The following is a 20,412-nucleotide window of genomic DNA, read 5'->3' on the forward strand; positions in this document are numbered from 1 at the left end:
TATATATTTCTTTATGTATAATTCAGAATACAATATCAGCACGAAACATGTAGTCAAAGACTCAAAGAAGAATGGTGTCAATACTCAATAGTCAATAGAGTAAATACGTAGAGAGAATGAAGTGTACATCAATACTAAAAATTGTAATCTGGCCCAAAAATATAAACCAACTGAAGCAGTAATAGGCCCAAAATAAATACTGATAATAAGTGGGCCCGTTACGGCCCTTAACTATTTTTGCTGGTGGACTTATGTAAAATCATGCATCGGATTATTGACGTTGTTGCCTGCTACACTTTTAGTCATTTATAACTACACATGAATTACTTAGGCTACCTTAGGTGTGCCTCAACGTGTATTTTATTTATATATTAATTTATTTTTAAGACGAGTTTTTCTCATTGAAAATCAATTAATCAAATGCAGAATATTAATTGTTGAATTTAGGCTTGAATATTGCAAGAATCGAGACCGAGCACCCTTAGGCTCGGCTCAACTCGTGAGCTCGATCGACGAGCCTTGGCTCGAGTTTGTTAAGAAATAGTTGGCTTGATTTCGGCTCAATTTTCGACTCGAGTTTAGATCGAGTTGATACAACAATAAAGTTTGAATTTTTTTAATGACATGAATACATTCTTCATCAAATATACGATTTCATAGCAAACTCATCAACAAAAAGTTGGCCAAATTACAAATCATACAATAAAGACTATTAGTGTTTGAGTTAGGGCTAGTTCTCTTCAGTTTGATTTCAGTTCAGTTTAGTTCAGTTCAGCAAATCAAAACATTTCCTTAGCCCTTTTATGTCTAGGAAATAATAAAAATCATACTATATAGATGCTTCAAATAGGTGATGAGCGTATATAATTGGCTCGTATTTTATGTCTAGGAAATAAATCGTACATAATTGTGTATCCATCTTTTAATTAATTTATATACTGACTCAAATGTGAAAAGGCTCATTTGCGCCTCCTAATAGCTGGTCATGACATTTCCGCATGTATGTACGGTTAAAACCAAGTGGGCAAACTTAAGTAATGTGAAGTCTCTCTCTATACAACTATACATAGTATTCTTATTGCTTCAACCAGAAATAGTATTCAAAATTGTGACCTAACATACAAATATACTCTTCTCAAAGCATATAATATATTTTTTAAAAAATATAAATCATGAACTTATAAGAATAACGACGACCCTAACAATTTGTGATGAACTTATGCATGCATGCATGCATGCAGCTAAGAAATGGATTATACTAAATGGTCCCATTAATAACAGGCAATTAAATCGATTGTATAATACTTCCTCCGTTTTTATTTAGTTGCAACACATCCCTTTGACACGTATGTTAAGGAAGATATTAGACTGGGTAAACGGATAAATTAATTTACAAAATTTTAACACCTATAAAAATAAGGGTAGTTGCTACGGTTTAAATTTCATAGCTTAATTCATTCGTTTACCTAGTTTAATCACCTCATCGATAAACATGATAAAAAGTGTGTGAAGTATAGAAGTATGAAGCTAAGGTTGGAATTTTGGAGCACGAGAATTGAAAAAATTATTGTTCAATGTGAAGTCTCTCTCTTTCTCCTAAAATTACCAATTTAGATCACAATTTTGATATGCATAATTAATAATACCTGCTATTTGTAAAATTATTGCTGTTCATTAGAGATTTGGACCTACCTCCTATATTCTTATACAAGCATATAAGTATTTAAGGTACTTTAATTAATAATGAACAAAAATAATAGACCTTTCTTAGCATATATCTGATCTGGTGGTCCTATTTGTAGGCTATATCAAATAATTGTTGAGTAAATTAAATCATGTATGTGTTGGGAGACATAAAGTTTATCATATTATTGCATATATTACTGGTAAATATAATATAATATAAGTACGTACAATTTTAACTACAGTCTAATAGTTTTTGCAGTGGTATTATTTCTAATTACGTATTTAAAAATTTGATAACTATTGAATTAACCTAAGAGTTATTATATTTTGTTAATCCTATATATTATGGTGTATTTCATTTGCGGTATAATACATAGTACCTCATAAGTACGATAACTCATAAATAATACTTATTTCTTATTGTTTGCACCATTTAGAGTATGTTCTCTTCAACTTAATTAAAGCTCAGTTCAATTCCAATAAGTTCATTTCAATTCTGCTCCAATCATTTCAGTTCAGTTTAGTGAATCAAAAGTTCAGAACAAACCCTTAATTTAAAAAATTCTCATAAAAAATGAGTCCACGATTCAAAAAAAAGAAATTAACGGAGTTGTACATACATACATCGTACCCCGAAATTCTTACAAGTCAAGAAATTTTGAGAGTGGCAAAAATGTGGTATAGAAATGTAGAAGAAGGAAAAGAAAAATCCAAGGAAAGATAGATATGGCATGCAAGCATCAGCGTTATGATGAGTACAAATGCATGCCATGTCATGCCAATGTATACTTACTTACAATTTGCATGGCATATATAGTGAATTAGTAGTGATAGTACTAAGCATATCATTGGACTATTGAGTATTTTTTTCTTGTCACTCTCCAACTGACACCCTTTTCGGTCCCACGCGCCTTACTACTAATCATATATCCAATTTAACAACTCATTCAAACACCTAATACCTCGCTTTTTTAGTTGACATGGTTTGACTTTTACACTATTCACACATTATATTTTGATTCGATTTTGTGATTTGTGGATACAATAAAATATAATCACGTGAGATCTTGTTTGAATTGTATCTGTGTATCAGTGTATGTTTTATTAATATCCGTTTTATTTATTTTAGTAAATCAAAACAGGCGCTTAGTTAGGGTGAGAATCGAACCCCTCTTACAGAGATAGGAGGGCCTCTTTTAAGGGCCTGTTCTAATTTACTAAACTGAGCTGAGATGAATAATTGAACTAAACTGTTTATAAGCGAAGGAAATTAGAAATTAAACTGAACTTAAATTAAGCCGAAGAAACCTGGCTCTAACCCCTAAGCCAACCTTGTTTTATTTTATACAAAGTACTTATATATGTATGCTTTTTAAAAAAAAAAATATTATTTCTAATATAATACAGTAATTTCCCAATTGAAAATATGAGGAATTAATTATAAGGTGGTTAGAGGTCAGAATTAAAGGGAGTGGGATTTGACATAGAAATGAACATGCAAAATTAGAGAAACAATGAATCCAAGAGTTGTGACATCATGAATTAATAAGGCATGCAGAGAAATCTGAATATATGGAGAGACTGAGAGAGTTTTTAAGAAATAATTCAACGAATAAGCCATACATGCACATATTAATATTTAATATTATATTATAAAAGAAATTCAACTAGTGTGTACAGAGTTCTGAGGTAAGACTGAGCTCATTCACTGTAACTGTAAATATAACAACAAAATAAGTTTGTCAGATTTTTTAAGTTGTGAAGATTTGGAGATAAACACGATTTTTAGATGACGTCAATCTTCTTTTTTTACTGTGCTTTCAATTTTTTCGATAATTTGGAAGCCGTGTCTTCTTTGCATTACATTCTAATTTATTTTTATTATTTTTTTTTAGGAAAATTTGCAAATTGCAGCCATTTAAAATTCGTATTTTATAAATTGCAACCATTAATTATTTTTTTTTGCAAATTGCAGCCCAAAAGTTCGTATAAATTGTAAATTGCAGCCTGATTCAATTTTTTCATCTATATACATGTTGAAAAATCTTCGGTTAAGGTTTTAGGGGTCATTTTATCCTTTAAGAACCCGAATTGAGCTCGGAATTAGCAAAAAAATAACGTAAGTGTCTCATATTTACATTTTCCCACAAATCGATATATTTTTGTTACGCAAAACGAGATACTTGCGTTATTTTTTTGCTAATTCTGAGCTCAATTCGGTTCCCTAAGGCCTAAAATGGCCCCTAAAACCTTAATCGAAGATTTTTTCAACTTGTAAACCGATGAAAAAGTTGAATCGGGCTGTAATTTACAATTTTTATGAACTTTTGGGCTGCAATTTGCAATTTTTTATTTAAATGGCTGCAATTTGCAAAATAAGAACTTTAAATGGCTACAATTTGCAAATTTTCCTTTTTTTATTTCCTTTTTATAATTTATTTATTGAAAATTTTGTACAAAAGACTTTTTATATCTACTATTTTTGTGAGAAACGACCTTTTTTAAAAAAAAAAACTGATAAAAAAAATTAAAAATAGAATTTTATTTGTGACAAGGACCTTTATCCGAAAAGTGAATGTTAATCAAAGAAACTAGTGTTGACCACCACGAAATGGCAGCCACAACCCAGCTCACTCTTCCACAAAACCCCCTTCCCCCGACCCTTTCACGACAGCTTTGAAGTAGCATACATGTTTAATTGTTTATTAAATGATTGTACTAGTAATATAACTAAGGCTCTATTCTCATCAGATTATTTTCAATTCAGTTCAATTTTGTTCAATTCAACTCAATTCAGTTAATGAGAACATACCCTTGTATTACACATTAATTTATGATTTACATACGATACCATTACAAAGACTTAAATTTTAGTTAAACATATATGATATCATATGAAAGTTAAGACTCGAATTTTAATTACGCTTTCATATGAAATTACACATAATCCAAGCAAATCTCTTTCAAATTTGGGGTCAAAATAAAGTAAATTACAAATTTACGTAATAGTACTTCATATGCATGCTGATCTTAAAGGTCCAAGGATCAACGTTATGTTTTGTCAATGTCACAACAAAGAGGACAAATAATTTTGCATAGATTTGAAAAGGTTGGACCTCAATTTCTATAACATTCTTTTTTTCCAATTTGGGAAGATACAATCTAAGTTGCATTGGACCGGATCTAAAGTAACCGAATCTAACACTCTTCCTTGCTAAACGCCTAAACCTAGTAGAATCAAATTCGTATGAATTAATAGATGGGCTATTTAACACAAAATCTATAATTAGCCAAAAATTTATTAGCGCAACTAGCTAGATTAGTAGAATAATAATGTTAGTTTTTCTTTCACATAGTTATAACAATTTTGTTTTATGTTTATTCATGCATGCTAGCGACTCTAATCCCTTCCGCCATACCTAAAGGTCTAACTACTCTATGATTGTTATGCTATGCTATTATACTATTATATACTCCGGTGTAACGAATCGAGTACTTATTACTTATTAGAGGATCAACTTATTAAAGTTGTCAGAGTTAATTTTATGACGATTCTCAGGGCCTGTTCTGTAGAGCTTAATTTTAATTCACTTCACTCCAGTTTTTAATTTTCATCTCCCATAAACAATTCATTTCAACTCTATTAAGTTCATTTTAGTTCAATTCAGCTCAATTCAGTAAATCAAAACATACCCACAATTAAGATGTTTTAGTTAAACTAATATGTAATAAGTGTTTCAGTTAACTATGACATTAATTTTAAAAACAAAACAGGAATACATGTAAGATAATATTGGATCGATCTTTTATGTGGTTCGTTACACATAGACAACGTAGGGTCTGTTTTGTTAAGCTAATTTTTAGTTCAGTTTAGTTCAATTCAGCTCCAATCAATTCAGTTCACGTACCTCACTTCATTTCAGATCCTAATTTCCTTCTTTCATGAACAATTGATTTCAGCTCTATTCAATTCAGTTTAGTTCAATTCCAATCAGTTATGTTATTTTCAATAAATCAAAACACGTCCTTAGTGCATGACCGACCAATTAATCCCATACATATCATTAGGATTAATATATAATAACCTAATTTAAGGTAGATTATATTGTTGATGGTATGAATGTATGCATGATTGGTTGGCGGCAGTGAGTATAAGATGAGAAGTGTAGTGAGAGTGGGGGTGAGTAATGGCATCATGAAAACGTCATTGATGGAGAAAGAAGAGTGTTAGTACGAAAAACAAAAGGGACGAAATGAAGAAAGGATGATAAATAAGTCAGAGGCCCATCATTGTCTCAATAATATAATCAGATTGCATGTGAGAATGACACTATTACATACATACATACATACATATACTTCTGTTCTGTGAATACATAAAATAATAATACTGTATATATATGTGAAGAGAGATGCTCTACTTACACTGACTCAATCGATGAAGTTGCTCACTGACTCAGTCAGTCCTACATACATACATACATACTGATTACCTTGTGAAGTTGTGAGTCCCCCCCTCAATTCATTCCATCCCTAAATTAAGGCCTTAAGTTGCTTGCTTGCTTCATTTTAATCTTTGTTTTTCTCTCTTTTTATTCCTAGCTCTCTATGTACTTGGACCATGTTTTGGCCTTGGGGCTACTGTATGTGAACATAGGACCATGTATCGGACTCCGGGCTAGTTAGGATCTTATCAATAGTACTGTATAAATTTCTAAGAGGTTTTTTCACTTACCACATCAGTATCGATTAAATTACTAGTTAATGGATAATGCAAATACATAATCGAACAATGTAGTAGCCATACAGGATTAATGATGAACTAATTTAACCATCAATGATTAAAAAATGACTATCACATTAAAGATGATCAGTCAATAAATTAGAACTTCAATTAGATTTAGAAGAAAATTAGGAAAAAGAAGCTTTATTAGTATTGCATATATAGTTGTTTTTACATAATTTTAAAGATTGGTTTTTAAAAAAAAACATAATTTTAAAGATAAAGTGAACCTTGACTAGACCTTAACTATCACAATTTTTCAATCTTGTATTTACTAGTTAGATATTTAAGAGGAAGGGGATAGGGTAACTAACGGTCTGTTCTGATTTACTGAACTGACTTGATTGGAGCTGAACTGAACTGAACTGAATTGAAATAAATTGTTTATGAGAGAAGAAAAATAGGAGCTAGACTGAATTGAACTGATTGGAGCTGAGCTGAATTAAACTAAATAGAGGTAAAATGAATTATTTACGAGAGAAGAAAATTAGGAGCTGAACTGAAAAGGCGCTAAGGGATTTTCGTTTCCAAACACCGCATTCTTATGACCTCAAGATTACAAGAGAATTACTCACCAACTACTCCCTCCGTGTTTTTTTAAGTGATACATTTTTCATTTTCGGCCGTGTTTTTTTAAGTGATACATTTCCTTTCTTGGCAAAACAATACATTAAAATATTATATCTCTCTCCTCTCATGGCCCCCACCCAAACCCACTACTACTTTTTTATTATATCTTTCCTCTCACATTCATTACTTTTCAATAAACTATTAACCCCACTATCTTTCTTTAACAATTTTTTAATACTCCACTACCCTACTTACCTCTTATTTTATTTAAGTCAATTAAATTGCCTAAAACTATGTGCCGATCAATATGTATCATTTAAAAAAACACGGAGGGAGTACATCACACCTTAGCTTGTTTAACATAGTAGAGCTATAGATCCAATTCAACTACAATTCAGTAAATGATTAACCGAATTAACCGCCAATAAAAAGTAGCCATACATATAAACTGCATGCAAACGTAAGGTCCTCGTGGTAGTACCAAATTTAGGATCTTTATCTCATATTTTGCAGCTTTTACTAGTGGTAAAACTACACCAAGAATAGCCAACAAATATGTTTATTTTTCAACTTTTTTTTTTATATTTTATTTTAACAAAAGGAAGAGAGAATTTCCCAAGCTTTGAGGCAAACTTTAAAAACTGGCACTAAGAAACTGCAGGAAGCAATGCCTTAAAAAGGAGATATTTGCGTCATAAAAAAATCTTACTCTGAAAAGCTTCACTTTTGTTACTTGCAATAATTTCATACACATATTTACGAAGTATTGCTTTCTCAAAATTATTGGAAACTTATTATACTATTATTAATATATCGTCCGCTGACCATTATGTATGTAGTTGCGGCCCATCTTTAGGACCTTGGTATACTTCATATACTCATATATACAATCAATTGAAGTTAGTTTTATTATAGCTCAATGCATGATAAATTTGTTATTTATTCTATGATTTTGGTTGGATAGTAGACACATATATTTGGATAACTTTGAGAGTTAAAATAAAATTTGTACTTAAAAACTGTTCTCATTTACTGAACTAAACTGATTGGAGCTAAATTGAACTGAACTGAACTGAACTGAATATCTTATGAGAAAAGGAAATTGAGAACTAAACTGAACTGAAATTAGGCTGAAAAGAACAGGGCCTTAGTTGTTGGAAGTGAGATTTCTTCACTTCATTTATATATGGATAACAAAGTAGATTCATACGAAGTATTTGTTAAGAGGCTTACGGATTTGAGAATTATGTATGTTATGGTTAGGCCATAGAAATCTCTTTATAACGGAGTCCTATGAATTCTTAATAATAAGCTAAAGTGTTTACGTTTGACTAGCTATAATCTCCAAAATTATCTTTTAACATTTACTTTAATCCGTCTACATGGTATGCTAGTTTAATTTTGATATACATACAATAGTATCCATCTACTTTAAAGGCTACAAATAAGCCAAATATAGGTTAGTTAAGGGCCGCCACAAGGATGCTACGTACTTGTAGTTTTTATTCATTTTTAACACCTCTACCATTGAGAATTATTGTAGAACGTCTGCTACATACATTATTTAATTTGTATATCATGATGATGATTAGATAGTCATAAAGTAATACACACATAAAATTCTCCATCCTAGTACAAAGACATTGATATATAGCTCATCAATTAGCTAGCTAATGTTATAGTCATCTAGCTCTAGCACCTCGACAACACATTAATAGTCTAATTAACTATAGAAATTTGTTTACAAATCAAAGTTAAACACAACATAGTCTTGTGGATCTTCGAAGTCCAAGTGCACTAGCTAGCTTAGTAATCATCAATCAAATGAAAAGGTAGCAAAAATAAGACTGATTTCTTAGGAAAATCAAACCTAGGATAGTAGCTAGAAATGACATTGAAAACGTTAGTTAGTTGCATTTAGATCCACAACATACAATAGATAGATATGTAGGTGTTTGTTGCAATAATAATAGTACAATTAATAGAGTACAAGTTAAGTCCAAATTTAAAGAGCTATAGGTAGAAGCATGCAGTACATTTTTTAGGCATCTGCCAGTTCATTCAATGATCTTTAATTTAAAGCCTTGACTTTGATACAGACATCCGTAGACCACGCACGCATGATGCAATTCAACATTGTACTTTATCCAAGATATTCAATGCCAAAAAAAATTAAATTAAATAAATAAATAAATAAATAAGTGGGTAATACTTTGTGTGAATTGTGTCTAATGAAATATAAATTCTCCATGCTAATTTAACTTGACAATGGTCAAATTGTTTAGTAGTGTATGCATTGATTAGTGTGTTAATTTTGACCTTTTCAGTAGCTATTGTGCGGATACTGGGAAATAATTTAGTACTTGAACAAGATATACCAATATGTTTAAGGGTCTGTTCTCATTGATTGAACTGAGTTGAGCTGAATTGAACTGAACTGAACTTATTAGAGCTGAACTGAACTGAACTTATTAGATATGAACTAAACTGAACTTATTAGAGTTGAACTGAACTGAACTTAAAGACCTGTTCTCTTACATTGAAATTCAGTTCAGTTCAGTTCAGCTCCTAATTTCCTTCTCTTTTATAATATTCATTTCAGTTCAGTTCAGCTCAGTTCAGTCAATGAGAACATACCCTAAGTATAGTAAATTTTTTATGATTAGAGCTTTTTTCTAACAAGATATGAAGTATATTATTATTATTATTATTATTATTATTATTATTATTATTATTATTATTATTATATAAATGATGTTTTACATGTGGAAGTAATGTTTTTGGTATTAGAGCTACTTTTTAACAGGATATATTGATATAAATGACATTTTACATGTGGAAGCAAAACTTTTAAGATTAGAATTATTTTCTAAAATTGATCCTAACATAATTGATTTATATAGATTGAACTCATAAATGGATATTTACCACAATAATAGAAATTTTACTAATAGTAATTCCTAGTAAGCAAGATTAGGTCAAGACTTCTAACTTTGGGGATAGAAGATTATGTGCAATAAAGGATGTGGACTAGAAAAACGCGAGAAATATTCTCGAATCTAGGTAGTGGAGTAGAAACATGAAACACAAAAATCATTTTCGAATATTGACACAAAGCATGCAATTGTAAGGATCTAAAAATGCATTAACGTGTTCATTTAACATAAGATTCTACTAAAACAAGTTGAGAAATATGTCACAAAAATTGTAACTTTTCCCTTTTTGAACACAAGTGAAGACTGAAGATAGGCAAATGTGGAAGCAAATCAATAATGCACAAAGGAAGGTTAGGAATTAGAAAGATTTGGTTCATAATTGGATTATTGCTTAATGCAAGTTGAGAAATATGTGTTACCAAAAATGTTGTTTTTTCACATTTTAACATCACCATAGAAGAGTAGATTAATACACAAAGGAAGCAGTAGCAATAAGGTACTCTCTCCGTCCCTAAATTACATTACTCTATGGAAATTTACACGGAAATTAAGGAGAGAAGAATAAGACAAATAACAATAATTAGATAATGCAATGGGAAGTACAAAGATAGATTAGTTAATCCTTTGCAAAAAAAAAAAAAGGACCAATCACATGCTCCTAATTGTAAATTTTTAACCAATCATATTCATTGTAATGTGGCACAAGGATTATTATGAGTGAGATTAGGTAAGGATGAGTGAGAAAGCATTAAATATAAAACAGAAAAAGAGAGTTGATTTACTAAAAAACACTTACCAAAAATAGAAAGGAGGAATGTAATTTTGGAATACCGAAAATAGAAAGGAGGAATTTAATTTAGGGACGGAGGGAGTACATACTTAGATTATTGCTTAATGTAAGTTGAGAAATATTTTACAAAAAACGTCGCTTTTCACATTGTATCATCACCATAGAAAGGCGAATATAAGAGCTTGTTTTCATAAGATCATTTTCAATTCAATTCAGCTCTAATTAGTTCAGTTCAGTTCAGCTCAATTTAAGATCTGTTCTCTTACGTTGAAATTCAGTTCAGTTCCAAGAAGGCACGTTTTAATTAACATCGCTATAGAGGTAGATCGATGCATAAGGAAAGGGGTATGTATGTAAAATTAGATTGCTTAGTGCAAGGGTTTGTTGATCATCTTCATTTAATTATACTTTGTACTTCTTTATAATGCTTTTACAAAGCTTAATTATTTGAATTATTTAAGGTCCAATAAATATGCAAGAAGTAATTAAAAGAAAAATATGCAATTTCTGTGAAAATCTTATATTACATTGCTAAGCAAAACAAACTAAAAACCTACACTAATCCAAAGATGTACATCAGCCTTTGCAAAATTGGATGAATTTACAAGACACCAATTAAAATTGACTAACTCCCAAAAAAAAAAAAAAAAAAAGCCAAATTATACCACTCAAAATTTAAACACTTTATTTCCTCAAATTATTTTTCTTTTTTTTTTTGTTATACTTTTTCTCAAAACCCTCGCTCATTTCCTACTACAACTAGTACTAGCCTTGTTGAAAATTTATTTACTCAACAATAAATTATGACCGTTGATTCCATTGATGAGCAATATCTTGAGCAACTTTAACAGCGTCCGATGCAGTCCCCAACAAACCTCTTCTCGTGAATCCAACCGTATACAATCCTTTCCCTCCTTTCCATCCATTTGGAAATGCTACTTTTGGCATCCCATCATCACTAAAAAACTCACAATCCTGCATTTCATAACATAAAACACACACAATTAATATCTCACGCGATTAAAAAATTTAAACTGATGATTGAAATTCAAGATTGATTTAATATTTTATCAATCACGCATATTATAGTAATTTCCGACACCTTGCTAGGGTGTACGTAACTGCAATTTTAATTTACGTGTAACATGTACAAAAAACGTTACGATTAACAATTTTAACCCCAAAATCGAACAATTACGAAAATAGGCAAGTAGCAAAAAGGCAAAAAGAACAGTCTCAAATTTCCCTTTTTTTTTTATCTAAAAAAAAAATATAATTTCACCTTAGGGATGGGAGAATTAAGAGATCCCAAGATGAAAGGTACACATCATAGGAGAATTTAACCAGATTTTCATTTTTATTGTTTTTTTGTATGAAAAAAATTCCCCTAGTAGAGGAAAATTTTGTCTTAATTAAAGAGTATATGGTATAATACAAATATGCAGTGTCTGAATTTCCCCTTTGTTCTAAGATAGAGAGGAAAATAACGTTTTGTAGGGTACTGTCACCAGTTGTGTAAGAAAGAAAGCGATAGATGAGGATGAGAATAAGGATAAAAATGCACAAAACAATAAAAAAATTAACACATTTAATTTCCCCGATTCTATTTACATACTAATACTTATAACGAAATAGGGCAAGTAAATTGAGACACGATAAGTAGAAAAATATGAGCTGGGTATATTGCGAGACAGAGGGAGTACACTTTACAAGTAATAAGAGAATTTTACCTTGAGCCAAAAGGGCACATTGCTCTTATATCCAGTTGCCAAGATTATGGAATCAAATTCTCTCTCTTGACCATCTATAAATTTGGCCCCATTCTTTGTAATCTCTTTCACTCCTTCCATCACCTATAAAATAAAATTTTTTTATTAATAAAACAAAAAATATTAGCATGAAAATAACACGTCATAACTACTTTAAAACTAATTTTTCATCCTTTTGTACTAGTATTTAAGTACGTGCGATACACAGATTAAAACATACTAGTACTTGGTATGGAGTAATGAAAATAATTAGTGAGAAAGCGACAATTTTCATGTTTATTTGTAGTACCTTAATATTTCCTGATTTGATTAACGAAAGTGCACCCACGTCAAGCACCGGGGTCTTCCCGGTGGCATTCTTAAGCTCAATCGGACCGGTTTTTGGCCGTCGTAGGCCTAACCGGTCCGTGTTACCTAAGGTAAGATTCGCCACTAATAATAGAAACTTGTCTACTAATCTCAAAGGTAGCCACTTTAGTAAAGCCATTGCAACACCAAATGTTGAGAAGCCAAACATTTCCCTTGGCAAAACATGCACCTACAAATTTACACCAACAAACAACAATTAGTATGCCAAACTACAACTTTATTATAGCATATAAAACATTCTAATATCAAATGGGTTACAATTTTTTTTTTTTAATTAAGATATGTACACAATTTTTAAATAAGGAGCATCAAAATTCAAAATGTAATACTTGTATATATGCAATTTCAAAGCCAAAAAAGATGGTTGCTTTAATTTCATGGACCATATAATCAAGATAAGGTTTTTTTTTCTTCTTTTTGGCCAAAATACACTCTATAACATTTGAAGCATAACAATATTATTATGATTTAATAGTACAATTTATACAATAATCTCAAAGACATAATAATTTAACACAACCAAAGTAAAATAATCACATTTAAAAAACACATTCAATGCAAACTCAAATAAGTCAACCAGTCAAACCCCATAAAATATTTTTCAAAATATTCAAAATAAATTCATTTTACAGACTAAAAATTTAATTTTAATTTTTCTAGAGAGAGAAAGTTGATATTTTTTAGAGAGAGAAAGGGCTTACAGAGTTTCTAACCACCATGAAAGGCATAGCATTGTATCTACAAAGGTCCATACTAACTTCCATACCAGAATTTCCACACCCAATTACCAAAACCCTTTGATTTTTAAACTCAATTCCAGATTTATACAAACTAGTATGCAAAAATTTCCCCTGAAATTTCTCAATTCCTTGAATTTCAGGTATCAAAGGCTCTGCATTTTCACCAGTTGCAATAATCACCCATTTCGAAATGTACTCGATATCTTTAATCTTCAATCTCCATACCCTAGTATCTGTATCGAAACCGGCACTCTCAACTTCTTGATTGAAAACAGGGGAGATTTTGAAGAATGCAGCATATGCTTCCATGTATGAAATAAACTGTCTTTTTGAAGGGTATTTTGGGTAATCTTTGGGAAACCCCATTAATGGAAGCTCACAAAATTTTCTTGGTAAATGAAGTTTGAGACGATCATATGTTTTTTGCTGCCATAATGAAGCAATGCAATCTGATCTTTCAAGGACTAATGAAGGAATCCCCTGTTTTCGTAAACACGCCGCGACAGCTAAGCCTGAAGGCCCTGCTCCGACTATTATAGGACCATGAAATTCCACCATTTTTGTTGCTAATTTTGTAGTTTCATCTTCTTCACTTTTACAATTCATTTTTGTGTGAATTGGGTTGCTCTGTTTTTTAATCACCCTTAATTTTCAATTAAAATGCTCTGTTTTTGGGGAAAAAACAGAGTAAGGCGTGAAGATTAAGGTGAAAGATTTGGGCTTTTTGTGTGTTTTTGTTTGTGATTTTCTCTCACTAGATTTTTAGAGTGAGAGTGAGAGGGAAATTGAAGTTTTTTTCTTGGGAAGATTTGAGGAGAGAGTGAAGAGGTATAAATACATATTTATACTATGTATTTATAATTTTTTATTATGTCTTGGATTTTCATTTTTTTTTTTTTTTTTTTTTTTGCCTTGTTATAAGTATATTCCACTTTCATTTTAAGAATGTGTGACTCAAGCTCCATTTTTTGTTATTGGGAAGCTAAAGAGGTAAAGAGATCTTCAAACCAAATCTTATGTTAGCCTTAAGTAGTTAAATCACTTAAGTGTGGTCACATCTCTCATAGGTTAGTACATATGTGCGTGACACTATTTCATGCTGAGTTCTAATGTACCTTCTTGTTGTGCTTACGTGCATAAATCTTGGTTATACACGACTTTAAGTTATGAAACTATGTTTTCTTAGACACGACATACGATTCATTAGTTATAAAATTTGTGCTTCTATATGTATCAAGAAGGGGTTATACTACTTTGTAGAGCTTATGTAATTTTTTTTTTCTTCATAAATTATGAAATTATCATAAGTTATCTTGTCATTTTACGATTGTAATTAATAGATGTGTAGTTGTGTAGTATTCTTATCTATAAACAACTAATATAAACTTCTTTAATTGGCTAAAGCTTTAAAACATGTTATCCAAGAGATTAAGTTTCGTCTACATCATTGTCTCCCTGTAACAATCCATTCTTGCTACATAGACTTCAAGGACTTTATGTGATGCCAATCTACCATGCATGCAACATGCTGCATAGCTTCAGGAATAAACTAAAATTGTTGCATGTGCGTGTGAAAAAGCCCAAATATAGGCCCATTTTTTTAAAATGAAACTTGTCAAACCCTCAAAGAGAATAATTTGATAACAAGATAGAAAAATTACCGATGTACATTGTAAAAGTCCTCTTTTGTGTTAAAAATTACATTGTACTCCGTAAAAGTTAAGTAAATACGAAGATCATTAGCAAATTGAAAACAGTTTCGTTTGAAGTTTTGAGGTAGTAGAAAGAAAGCTATGCGAGATTAAGAAGTATTATTTGTACAAAATTTGCTTGACAAAATTTGATCTAAAACTATTGTAACTATAAACTATTTGGTAAGGAATATATGCTGATCACTATTTTAAAATTGTTGTCAAACACGCCCCACAATACGTTGTTTAGAGCTTGATTGAATCGGTCTATCCTTGAGTCAAACCACTAAAATATACTTTGTATATGAGTATTTGGCACTAATATTCATCAATTTACGTATGCATGTCATGTAAATTGACACAAGAGAAAGAGAGATGAAATAGATGCGATAAATGATGGCAAATTAATTGACAAAGCACAGTTCTAAAATACCATGCCACCATGCCGTCAAAACAAGGAAAAAAATATTAATTTGGACATTCTTCGTTGATTAAGCTCTAGTAGAAATTCACTCATAAAATTATATGTGTCTTAATCGTTACAGAAAAATATAAAAATTTAATTAGCATAATTAGGTGTATTTTGATGATTCATGACGTTCTTTTTATCAAGCATGACATATTGATATGCATGTAAAAAAGTGATTGATAGCTTATTTAATCTATTATATACATTGTTTTAAGAGTTGATTTTTTATTTAAATTACGATATAGGTTGTTGTTATGAGTTGATTTTTTTTTTAGGGATGACCAAGCTAATGTGTCAATAGTTGATCTGACTTGATAACTTATCTAAAAAAAAATTCGGGTTAGGGAGTTATTTAAAACGTTGATATTTTCAACTAACTAGGAAATATATAATAAGCTAAGTGAGCTTAATTATAACCTTTAAGCTAATTTATATGTAAACATTGAATATATTATTGGCAAATGTGAAAGTGTGAAAATTTATAAGATATTTTTTTGGTAAAATTTGTTTAATTAATTAGTTCTTCTTAATAAAAGAATGAACTAATATGTTACTATACTATTTTGTCATAACGAACTAAAAAACAATACGGAATAATATTTGTGCTTTTTATATTTGATGAAATTATCAAGAGAGATTACTCATTGAAAAAAATTTCATTCATTCTTCAATGAGTTTTACACGCGGAATTACGGCAAAATTGATACAAATTAAATATGGTTTTCAACTTTTCATTGTCAATTTTATTGTGTATAATTTTATTTTATTTTATTTTATTTTATTTTTTATTTTTTATTTTTTTTTTAAATTGCAACGTTAGGGTTATCAAATTTTTCATGCCAATGCATACTTAAATTTTATTTTAGTAATATTTATTTTTGAAAAATTGATATTTTGAAAGGATATCAAAATGGATTTAATTAGCAAGATCCAATGTGACTAAATATTTCTACCCAACAAATAAATTAAATCAAAAGATAGTCTATGAAATGTGAGATAAATAGGAGTACATAATTTCAAATGGAGGAAGTATTTTTACCATCTTCAATGAAACACATCGTTGTAATACATCCTCCTTCAATTCATTTGCCACTATTTAATTTAATTAAGAGAAATACATAGTTTAAACCATTAAAAAATCTATAACTTGTACTAGGTGACGTTCACGGCCAACATGCTTGAACTCAATTTAATAATAGAGTTATCACATTGTTAATTATAAAAATATAAAGTATTAAGATGTAGTTAGGACCCTTCATGCAGTATTTGATCTATTAAAACAGGAATAATATGATAATGACTTGAATAACATTTCACTTGAGCTGACTAATTTAGAACTTTTTGATAATTAATTAAATTGATTGCAATTACGCAGAACTGCGTGAGCAACTAGGAATAACCACATTATTCAAAAATTGACCGATTAAAGTGTTGCAATTCTTGCAAATATCCTTACACACATACTTCGTATTAAGGTGTTGGAATAGTGGTGTTTATCGCGGCATTCATTAAGCCATTAAGGGTCTATTCACATTTACTTAATTTCAGTTCAGTTCAGCTCCAATCAGTTCAGTTCAGTTCAATTCAGCTCCAATCAGTTCATAAGTTCAGTTCAGTTCAGCTTCTAATTTCCTTCTCTTATAAAATATTCATTTCAGCTCAGTTTAATTCAGTTCACTTCAGTTCAACTCCAATCGATTTAGTTCAGTAAATATGAACATGCCTTAACTATAGAATAGTGTTGCAAGTCTTTGTATTACAAGAGTAAAATTAAAATACAGATAATTTGTTCAAAAAAATTTCTTATCTCTGCACTTTACTCTTTTTATTTTATTATTATTATTTTTATTTTTATTTTATTATTTTTTTTACTGATAACTAGTTATTATACATACTCCGTATACCATACAAATTGGAGACTATTGATATAATAAACGCTTTGAGACTTTATCCATACGACCATACGGGTAGGAAATTAGTAGGTTTAATATTTGTACATTGATCATAGCCTCCTAATTATTCAAACATAATACGGAGTATAATTAATAATTTTGTTGATTGTTCTTATTTTCATATAAGGGCGACCTTCGCTAAAAGGCTTGAACTCAATAATTAATTGGTATAATTGTTGGCCAAAGTCAATATAAAATTGAGATCTAGATAAAACTAATAAAAACATTCCTTTCTTCTTGTTTAAAAAAATTAGACATTCTTTTCTTCTTCTTCTTATTTTATTTATGAGTATTAAATTAATGACTACAATACATGGCTAATATTGACTTTTTTTTTACTAGCATAATACTCCGCTCCCTCCGTCCCTTAAATATTGAAATGTACACAAAAAAAAAAAAAAAAAAAGGTTATACTACATATATGTATACATTTTTAAAAAAAATTCTTGTAAAAATTATTTAAAGTTACAATTAAATGAATACTAGATGAAGCCCGTGCGATGCACGATTTATTTGAATATTTTAAAAAATATTTTTTTTTGTATTTATGTGCTAATTTGTTACATATTTAGATAACATTTCTAATATCAAAAGGTAATATTTTATATTTAATTAATTTAAACTTAAAAATATCATTCGCCAGTTTTTCTTACGTGACATTTGAATTAATTAATTTTAAAAGAAATTTATAATCTCTTATTTAATTGGCTACCACTAAAATTATAATCCTACGTGGCAAACTCAAAAAATTAAATCCTACGTGGCTCTCTAAAAACTCGAGAAAAAACTCACTTTTATATATATACTAGTTTTGTGCCCCGTGCGATGCCCGAGTTGTTAAATGAAGATAAATTTTTAATATAAATGTCAAATTTTTAAATATATCATTGATACAAAATTAGTTAGGAACTGATGTGCTTTTATGAACGATTTGCTATATCGAAATTTTATTAACAAAATTATAATTCAATTTGTACAAGGTATTTTATTGAAAATAAAACTCTAAACTAACAATTTTATCCTACAATTATATCCAAATAGAATTTTAAATTAACTTTTTAATCGTCTATTTAAATCCATCCAACGTGGCACTTGGCGAAAAGTTGAAATGCCAAGTGTCGATGCGTTATGACCTGGCTAAAAGTTTAGCTTTATATATTAGTTATATGATATTAGATTCTTTGTCAATTATCAGTTATCGCCAGGGATAGATTACTTCTTGTGCACTATCCTCTAATAATGTATGTATATGCGATTTGATACTTCCCCTACATAAGCACCTACTTATCAATTTTTTAAAAAAATTAATAGATGTACGTCTATGTGCTACAATTGCTGACTTAAACTCCTCTAATAACCAACTAATTAATATTATAATTGAACAAAGTCCATACATTACTAGATCTAGATAAAACTAAAATTCTTGTTTTTAATTGAGTTTACATACTTGTATAATGGTTTAATATAAATAAAATTAAATAATATTGGAATTGACTTATTATTAGTATTAGTTTTAACCTCAATATTAAATCATTATATAAGTAACATGTAGAACTCCATGCATAAGTATATTCTAATGGTTGACATGCCAATGAATAAAATTGCAGCATGATGATGCACAATGACAGAGACAATTATAGACGGCTACATGTGAATAGTTTGATCGTGAAGTACTACGTACAAAGTTGGAATTATTTTTTAGTCATTGATCAAAGTACAATTTTTATTTGTTCCATTTCATTTCATGCATTTTGCTTGCCTCCTTATTTCCAGCTAGCTTGAGGAATCTCTAACAAGCTATATTGTACGCATTACGTATACCACTCCTCTCCAAACTCACGTGGAACCAAAAGTTGTAAATCGCATATAGGTCATGTGTGGCATTTTGGCAAGTGGCATCTTTAGTTATCGTGGCCACGTCTAGGACGTATAAAGAAAAATGACGTAGATTGATGAAGTGATTAGCAGACTCTTAAAATTTTTCCAACTAAAATTAAACCTTACTTTATTAAATAGGTTTTGACTATATACTTTTGTACCAATAAATTTAGATTCGTTATAAGTCTATTGTTTAGAGCCAAATTAAGCTGTGAGATATTCATGAGATTAGCAAATATTAGCTCCGTATAAGATAGCACAAGTTCGTTCTAGTGATGACATATACAATAATTAATGACAAAATAAGTTAGATAGAGCAAAGCTAAGCATAAGTTTTTTTGATGATCTAGATAAGGCTATGTTATCTTCACTTTAGTTAATTAAGATGTTGAATTATTTAAAGTATAGTTTGAATTTTCAAGTTTACTACCGTGTGAAATTATCATTCGATTTATAATGCATGAATATATAGTCTGAGCTAATTTGATTTTGATCTGATTCCATTTTTGCAAGAATAAGTAGTAAGAAATGAGAATACAATAAATAAAAAAATTTGATACACTCTTGCCAACTAGCCATGTTCTTTTCTTAGCATGAGTACAAGTTATTTAGAGGACAAGGAAGTTAATTATGAGATTCTAAACATCTAACCAACTTCATCCATAAATTAAGCATGATCTAATAAACAAGAAAAAGACAAAGGATATATCTTAAATGGAGTCCACTTTATGTGCTAGTATTAATTGAAACTAGATTGAGTCTAGCTTAGCTAGGTAGAA

The 20,412-nt window shown here is 29.9% G+C and overlaps 1 protein-coding gene across 1 annotated transcript; it reads right to left on the reverse strand.

Moving 5' to 3' along the window:
• Positions 1 to 11,221: 11,221 nt before the first annotated feature.
• LOC145555619 (putative indole-3-pyruvate monooxygenase YUCCA4) lies at positions 11,222 to 14,317 on the reverse strand. Its single transcript, XM_081617363.1, has 4 exons — positions 13,605 to 14,317; positions 12,824 to 13,072; positions 12,496 to 12,618; positions 11,222 to 11,740 (listed from the first exon to the last, which is right to left on the reverse strand). The coding sequence occupies exons 1-4, from the start codon at positions 14,247 to 14,249 to the stop codon at positions 11,567 to 11,569; spliced, it is 1,191 nt and encodes a 396-aa protein (XP_081473489.1). The 5' UTR covers positions 14,250 to 14,317; the 3' UTR covers positions 11,222 to 11,566.
• Positions 14,318 to 20,412: the final 6,095 nt, after the last annotated feature.

This window comes from Chenopodium album, chromosome 8 (assembly GCF_948465745.1).
Source record: "Chenopodium album chromosome 8, dcCheAlbu1.1, whole genome shotgun sequence".
NCBI lineage: Eukaryota > Viridiplantae > Streptophyta > Magnoliopsida > Caryophyllales > Amaranthaceae > Chenopodium > Chenopodium album.

Excerpts from the sequence above, each read along its gene's own strand:
- LOC145555619 (XM_081617363.1), bottom strand. The coding sequence starts at position 14,249 with ATGAATTGTAAAAGTGAAGAAGATGAAACTACAAAATTAGCAACAAAA. Across the intron at positions 12,619-12,823 it reads TCAAATCAGGAAATATTAAG|GTGATGGAAGGAGTGAAAGA; the intron begins GTACTACAAATA and ends TTTATTTTATAG. Across the intron at positions 11,741-12,495 it reads ATGTGCCCTTTTGGCTCAAG|GATTGTGAGTTTTTTAGTGA; the intron begins GTAAAATTCTCT and ends TATGAAATGCAG.